The sequence below is a fragment of the Sinohyriopsis cumingii genome, chromosome 11, assembly GCF_028554795.1.
Source record: "Sinohyriopsis cumingii isolate HCF-2022 chromosome 11, ASM2855479v2, whole genome shotgun sequence".
In the NCBI taxonomy this organism is placed as follows: Eukaryota; Metazoa; Mollusca; class Bivalvia; order Unionida; family Unionidae; genus Sinohyriopsis; species Sinohyriopsis cumingii.
This window is the reverse complement of record NC_142971.1, coordinates 51489809-51498280: the sequence shown is the minus strand read 5'-3', so window position 1 is coordinate 51498280 and position 8472 is coordinate 51489809. Positions and strand designations below refer to the sequence as shown.

Below are 8472 nucleotides of genomic sequence, written 5' to 3'. Positions count from 1 at the left end.
GCTCAGTGCCCCCTGTGGGAGGTTCAACCGAGGCCAGGAGATTGTTTTTGGGGGGTGTGCGAGGCCTGGACCTAACGTCCCGCTTGCCAAAGGAAAGTGAAGCGTCTCTCATAGCCTCTCCTTCCCAGGTGTAGTGATCGCCTCAGGACCACTGTCTCGCTTTGCGGGGCAGGAGGTTACTTGCATATGGCCTCTCCTACACTATTGTGTCCACAACAGCACCTTCACGCGGGGCCCCCTGTTTAAACAGAGCCTGCTGTGTGGCGCGACCGAGTGCCCGGCGGTATAACTGGGTGGGCAGACTGGGCTCGTTAGCCTTGGCAGGCAACCAGTCCAAGAGAAGGGAAACTCTGACTCCAAACCCGGGCAGATGAAGCTCGTTAGCCTTGTCAGGCAGTTCATCTAGGAGAAGGAAACTCTGATTCAAAACCCACCAAGTCCCATCCATTGGATGATGGCTCCACTGCCTTGTGGATATCTTCGGGAGAAGGAAAGGCTACGGGAGTAAACCCAGACAGAAAATCCGGAGTGGAGCCCCCAAGGCGGCTGGGTGTCGACTAAGACTTCCTTCCGACAGCTCCTGCATCCAAACTGGTGCCAAATGTCATGCTCAGCATTCCTTTGGACCCCACCAGCAAGCATGAGAGGGATCCTGACGTCTGGGCAGCCCAGGATCTCCATACTCCACGCCCAGGCTTGCGTTGTGGAGATTACACTCCAGTCTCGCTACTGAGTGAGGAAACAACACGGAAGCTGACAGTTTACGGGTTATAAGTCCCACCCGATTGGCGTAGGGAAGGGGAGCCACGGGTCAGCTTTGACGGTGGGAGGGATCATCGTGTCCCACTGGCCAACTATCGCCCGCCTCAAGCCGGGCAGCCCCAGGTCAATAAGGTGTTGACCCGCCAACGTCTGCCTGCTCCAGTGGGTGTCTGGAGCTCAGTGTATTGTTCAGCATGACAAGCAGACGGTAATTCCACACCAGACAAAAGAAACAAGAAACCAATAAAGAAGACTTCAGCTCTTCGATTTGCAAGCTGGAATGTGCGCATCATGTGTACAGGCATCTCTGACGCCCTCAGAGAAGTGGACGACACCAGAAAGACGGCCATCATCGATAGAGAACTCGCCAGACTAAATGTCAGCATAGCTGCCCTCCAGGAAACCAGGCTCGCCTCTAGTGGCTCCCTCAGAGAGGAAAACTACACCTTGTTCTGGAAGGGTCGAGAACGTGAGGAGCCCCGCCAGCACGGAGTGGGCTTCGCCATCAAAAACAATCTTAAGGTAGCAGCAACAACCTATTTATATGTGTTTACATGCGGAGCATTTACACAATAAGCTCCGAGACCAGGTCTTTAAGAGGGATGTAACAGTCGTTAAAATCTGAGGGTTTTCTTATATTATTGGAGAATGAATTACATATTTTTGCTTTTACATATCTAAAAGATTGTAACCCCATAAATGTAGCCCTTACCTGGATGTTTTCACGTTTGGGATTTCCGCAGTGTTTACGTACCTAAACAATCTAGAACATTGTTTAAAACTACATGATCAGTAAATTGTGATGGATAGGACATTATAAGAGTGACGCCGTATATTCCATTGAAAATATAATTGTTCCAGTAGCACCCTATATATGTAATAAAACCTTTTATCAACTGTTGTTAATGCTACGTATAACCTTTTCTTTGGCGCAGAATAGCCTAACAGTGCTGGTGCGCCGTAAAACTAAAGCCATTCATTCAATCAATGTATTTGGAAGAAAAGTGCTAGCCGAACTGGTTTTTGGCCGAAATGACCCGGAGACTTTAGAAAATAACTACTGGTGGCACATGGACAACGATAGGAACACGATTCGGTCATTTCCGTCAAGTAGTGATTCGTCTGTTGTGGACTTGAGGGAAAAGGCCGAGGATATTCCGATTGAAATTAACCTTTGACTTTAACTTTCCCGCGGTTTACGATCACATGTGCTTTAGACCCAAAGAAAACAATGGCGGTAAGTGGACAGTTTTTGGGAATTTTACTGAATTTGCTGCATGAACCATTGCATGTTGCTAATGACATTTATATGTCAGACTGTAAAAGCCGGTTGCATTTTACGAATGTGAAAGATCTCGGAGTGTAAAGTCGATATTTCATTGTTGCGGAGCCCAAGGCCCTGTTGAGTTATGCATTTTGAGATCTTATCGGGTGTTTGAGTTGGTGAATTAGTGTTTGAGACTAGCAGAATTACGAGATAATTCGCTCACACCTGAGGATTTATACTTTTTGTCATCTTAATTATTTTGTTAGCAATGCGAATAAGCTGAACAGAGTGGGTGGGTGTGGTATAGCCAGAAAATCTGTTTTTGTACGTAATAAGAGAGAAGTTATAACTGATTGACTTAATAATCTATGATTTAATTGTTCAGGGACAAACCTTTGCAGAAAACGTATGGTTGGTATTGCATTGCATTGTATGAGATCATGGACCGCATTAAGATGGTGTAGCTTGAACCAGTGATTTATTTTTAATTTGAAAGTTGTCAGTCAAAATTTGCATACATGTAATGCTGTTTCAAAGAGGTATTACAAAGAGTATTTTATTAAAATTTGTCTGAAATTTTATTTTTTATTAAATTTTTCAACGTAAGTATTGTTTAACAATTATTTTTATGTCAAAAAGTGGTACTATCTCCACCATATTTTTATTTGTAGAGACATCTTAACCAAATTTCGCTTATAAGTTGCGAGAAAAATGGTGTACAAACGATGGTCAGGCACAGAGTTAGGACAGACTAGCTTTAAATATGAGCATTGATTCTTAAACAGATTGTGCGAGAAAGGAGAGAAGTGTCTTTTGTTTTTATTATATAGTATAATTTTGATATTTGGACATTTATGTTGGGGTGTAGGGTCAGAGTTTGTTCCCTATCGAAAAGTTGGAATTCGCTGGCACCATTTTGGAGTCGGCATGGGGTAGTCGCATACTAGCCATCCCAGCAAACTTGAACACCTTTTCATCGAGATACACCTGCATGAAATTGATAGGAATAATTTATTTTCTCAGAAATTGTGATCAAAGCATTTGTTCTGTCTTTAATCCACTGACAGATGAGACAAAAGTACATCGTTGCTGAAATTTGACCTGGATCTTGACTTTTGCATTCCTAGTCATGTGACTACACAACTCTCATAACATACATGTCAATTACATCAGCGGTCATAGTCACATGTTATCAACAATAAACAATTTCTAGTGTTGCTGTAGGAAAACAAATTGAACATAAAGAAAGTCGCGTAATTTTTATAGAAAAATGAACGGAAAAAAAACTTAACAAAATATTTATTATGAAAACTACCGAAATTCTGTAAATGTTGCAGCATTTTGAAGAAAAAACCCAGAATCACAACGCAGAGAGCACATGTCAATGTGGTAGTAACGTGACACCAACAGAAATGTGCTCTGTACTTCATGAAAATGGGTTTTCTTCACCCTTTTGCAATACCGACATGTTTCTGGTCATTCTCATAATAAATTTGTTGAGAATTAAGTGTGCATTATATTTATTTACAAACATTAAGTGACTTCTTTATAATATGTCCAAATTCTATTGACAATGACTTTGGAAATTTGTTTATTTGATATCCCATGACTATATGACCTCTGATGTCGTTGACATGTTGGTTACAAGATTTGTATAGTCATGTGTCTCTGGATGCAGATGGCCAGATCCAGGTCCCATTTCAGCAACGACGTACTTTCACCTCGTTTGTCAGTGGATTAAAGACATGATGAATGCTATGCTCTTGATTTTTGAGAAAATAAATCGTATTCCTATAGATTTCATGCAGGTATATCTCCATGAAAGGTTGTTCAAGTTTGCTGGGCCTGATAATAAGTGGTTACCCCATGCTGACACCAAATGGTGTCAGCGAAAAATTTCAACTTTTTAATAGGGAGTGGACTCTGACCCTACACCCGAACATAAATATCAAAAAGGGGATGACGAGGGTCAGATGAAACTCGGACTAAGTATATGTATAACAAGTAAATTGTAAGCAGTCATACAAGCCCCTGTGATAATGAATAAATGCGCACACGGCATGAGCCTTCAACTGTAATAATTATTCTGTCTCGATTTATTATTAACAGGCTGCTCCAGTGGCCTAGTGGTTAAAGTGTCCGCCTCGGATGCAGGATGTCATGGGTTCGATCACTTTAAACTGCCACACTGCATACATCGTAGGGATATGACTAAAAAATTGTTAAAGCTACGTTAAAAATCGAAATCACACATTAACAGGCAGGTACCCATTGGCATCTTTACTGGCAGGCTTTTCAATTTGCCACCCTGCTATTGCTTTTGTATGGAGGACTCCTGTGTAAGTAATTTCTGTGTCCCAAATAAAAAAATTTGCATCCAAATACGTGTGATCAAGTGTTTCCAAGACCTGTATCATTGATACATCAAGGCTGTTGGCATATTACCACATTCGGGATTGCTGGCACCTCAGCACATTTATTGTTGGAAATCAAAATACCACTGGAATTCATTCAGAGTACTTTATAGTTCTGGATTTGTAATAGAACTTTTAGAACTCTATGATTTAATTCACAATACTGTCAAGTTCTTTTGAAATGTTCACTTTGTATTCTAAGGAAATAAATTTGAATTTTACAAAATTTGTTTGCTTGACTCTTCTGTTACCTAGTTTTAAGACGATAGAGTAGTGACAGTTATGCAATGTGATAATTTCAGTGCATGAGCTTGATTGGACTATGCTCTATATCATATGCATGTGATGTGCAATTGTAAACGTTCTGTCTTAGCTGTTGAAAATACCATTTTCCTGCAAATATCGTTGTACCTACAAATTCCATTGACATTTGTAATCACTTTTTTATTTACATGATACTTGGCCATACCAGTGAAGCCTGTTGCCTTTACCATTATCCATTACTTCTACAATTAATAAAAGCTACTTCCTGTAGAATTTGTATGTGTAACATAATACAAATTCTACTTGGTGTTGTGCTTCTTTTACCTAAGCACCATTCTTTCAATCTTCAAACCTCTACATGCACTACCTTTTTCCTGTCCAAATCTTAAGATATCTCTGTGCTATATTTCTAGGACGAAACACCATCAGATCCTTTTTCCACAGCTACCAGCCCATCACGGCCCCGGAGCCAGCGAAGTAGAGACCCTGTCACCTCAAGCCCTGGGCGTGATTTGCCTCCATTTGAAGATGAGTCTGAGTTGTTGGGAGAGGGGCAGGTGGAGGAAGAGGTAGAGGAGGAGGATGGAGAGGAGTTGTTTGGGGATAACCTGGAAAGGTGAGAAACGAGGACTTGGCCAAATGTTGAAAATTTAAAATTGCCCCTGGGCAACCAACTTTGAAAATCTGTTTATAACCAAATTGTGTGTGCATGTATATATATATATATTAGGATACACTGGTCCAGGGTTCATGATTAGTATTTAAGTATTTTGGTTGCATGAAAATTTGTGAAGCTATGTCCTTGATATGAAGTTTTTCCTTCTTTGTTTTGTTGTGTATTTAATTGATTTTTGCAAAGCAAATATCAGTCTTGAGGTGCGTGGGCTATAGAAAAAAGTTTAAAGGATTGTAAAGTGATATGGTAAAATCCCTTGGGTTAAATCTTAGTGGACAAGGTGATTATAGTCCCTGTTCAGATTCTGATGCTAGTTACGATCATCTTGATTTTGATATGCATCATTCTGAACATTTTAATCATATTTTGAATCCTTGTGTGATTGGATTGCTTGCATTTTATTATATACTATATTTTGCAAATGTGCCAAGACTGGGACACTTTCTTTTGTTGTTGAAGGAATGCATGTTAATCATCAAAATAGCTGTTTTGTTTTGCCAAGTTTATGTAACAAAGTCCTGCTTTTGATAAAGAAATTTAGGTAAGCAACTTGGCTTGTATTTTGGCAAACGTACGGCTTTGCTGCCATAAAATTACAAATTTAGTTGAGCTGCATTAGATTAATATACTGATTGAATAATTGCTAATGAACTGTTTACTTCAGAGACTACCGCCCCATTCCTGAACTTGACGTGTATACACATGAAGGCCTGGATGATGAGGATTACTCTGACATTTCTGAGGGACAACGGCAGGCAGCAGAGCGGGATATCCGACGCAGAGAGAGGGAGGAGGGCATATTGGCAGGTCGAATGAGAAGGGGGCTAATTTATGGTAAGATCGATTATTGAAAAGTATCTATTTTGCAAATCATTTACATAAATATGAAATTGATTTTTAAAAAGAAACAAGTAGGGATGAACAAAAAAAAGTACTTTTATAAGGTGTGATGGTGATTTGCACAGATGAGAAAAAGCGTATTTGCAAAGTACTTGAATGTGTCAAACGGGATTTTATTCTGGAATATTTCATCTGATGGGGATAAAAAAGATGATTTTTTTTACCCCTACTGTCCTTGAATTTCAATTTCAATTGTATATTCACAGAAATGAATTATTCATAGAATAATAATGTAATGGGGCACCTTTGCATGTGAACTGTGAAACAATCTTGACTACTTGCTAAACATGAAGAAGGGCAGTGTATTTATAATGGCAAATGGGAACTATAGCCATTGTAGAAGAATTCATTAAAGCCGTTTAAAGGAGACGAATGAAAGTCATCGTGTACAGTGTTCAATTGGATTTAGACATTCTAACATTAAAAGTTAGTTGAAATCACACATGACCAAAATGCCAATGTCGGCTTAAATGTTGTAATTCTGAGCAGCTTGTTCATCTAAAAGTTAACTAGATGGAACAAAATGAATGACTTTGGATGAATTAATACCACCTCCACCCAGTCCAATGGAATGTACTGCTTCATGCATTCTTGAAACGTTCATGACCAAAGATGATGTTCTTAATGCTGAAATACTGTGGACATTAAATTGGTGACTTGCTGGTAATCACCTTAATTGCAGCTCATGTTTTGATTATTATGGTGGTTGCCGATAAAATTTATGTTTAAAAAAGGAGTGATTTTTTTTGTCAAAGAAATAATTCTTGAAAAACTTGAATATGTCTTGGAAATTTATCTTGCCAAGTCTGTATGAGCCATATGTTTTTTATGTCTGCTTTTAGAAAGAGTACATCTGTCAGTTGTTTTACTAATTTGGTTTCGTCACAAGAGCAAATTGTTCACTGTCTACAGTGATTGAACCTTTTGAATGATTTGTACTTTGGGTAAGGAAAACCCCACTTGATTTTGGGCTCGAAAAAAAAATAGCTTCCTCCTAACCGTAGATCTCCGATATGAAGCTGTCAAATTTTGTTTATAGCTTGTTTGAGGTAAAGAAGTACCTTTCCAGTTTCAGAGGCTAAAGGTTAAGGTCGCTGACAGATTCCAAAAATAGCTTCTGCACAGCAACACTGATACATCAATGATTTTGAATCACCTCAAATATTATCGATATTTGATGTTGAGTTTGACAAAAAATTTCACAGTTTGTATAGCAAGAGTTAAAACTACATTCTTTTCTACTTCTTATCAAGATCTGATCATCTGTTACAGATGAGTCATCAGAGGAAGAGGAAGAACGACCTCGTAAACGACGTGCTGCAGAGCGGGCAGCAGAAGGAGAGGCTGAGGATGAGGAGGTAATATTTGTTTCTGACGGTTGTCATTGGAAAATGGAGGAAAGTGGTCATTGTTACTTTACATGCATACATTGATGTTCCAATGTCATATTTGTAGAGAAGAGCAGCAACTCCGGAATTCTTTAAAAAGAGCTATTTACTTGAAATTTAGGTATCACATAATGGGTCATATCATCATGTTTACAGACCTGCCATCCCTTATGATTCGGTGATTGATCTTATGGAAATGACTTAAAGTACAGACTTGTCGAAAATGAAATCACAGATTATGGAAATATAATTGTTGCGGTAATATATGCATGCTGGCTTGTCTGTGTTTATTTTTCTTATCTGGGTTTCATATTAGATTTAGTAGTGTTGGGTAGGGAACCAGAATGAATTTACATTAGTGCCTTGAATTCTTTATATTTCTCATAATTTTTCATGCAAAACATGTATGATCAAGCTGGTGGTTATAGAATTTTTTGTAGGTGTTGTGTAACAAGCATGTTCAGGGCAATAAGCCACTTGTAAATTTTTAACAATGCAGAAGAACAGAAAGGCGTATTCCAATTCTTTGGGACAAACAGGAGGAAGGGTAACAATTGTTTATGTTTTTTTAGACATCATATGTTCATTGGATTATGTCTTGCTGTGGGAGAGATGATTGTTTGCTGTCACCTAGAGAAATTTAAGCCAAAAAAACCCAAGGATTATGTCTGGTTGAAAGAAGCAAGAAACGTTGAGTTCCATAGGGATTGGAACTGAAGTTTATGAAATTGTACTTGAGATAATTGAGGTCCGAGTGTACTTTGCAAAGCGTTTGAGCATAGTGTATACCGTATCAGTCTC

General features: G+C 39.1%; 1 protein-coding gene across 1 annotated transcript in view; it reads left to right on the top strand.

Annotated features, from left to right (window-relative positions):
* Positions 1 to 1894: 1894 nt before the first annotated feature.
* Positions 1895 to 8472, top strand: part of LOC149788446 (DNA replication licensing factor mcm2-like) — a 44386-nt gene continuing 37808 nt past the window's right edge. The window contains exons 1-4 of the mRNA XM_089974431.1: positions 1895 to 1999; positions 5121 to 5323; positions 6048 to 6217; positions 7556 to 7641. Of these exons, the coding sequence (XP_089830557.1) occupies positions 1994 to 1999; positions 5121 to 5323; positions 6048 to 6217; positions 7556 to 7641 (465 nt within the window). The 5' untranslated portion in view covers positions 1895 to 1993. The remainder of the gene's footprint in view (positions 2000 to 5120; positions 5324 to 6047; positions 6218 to 7555; positions 7642 to 8472) is intronic.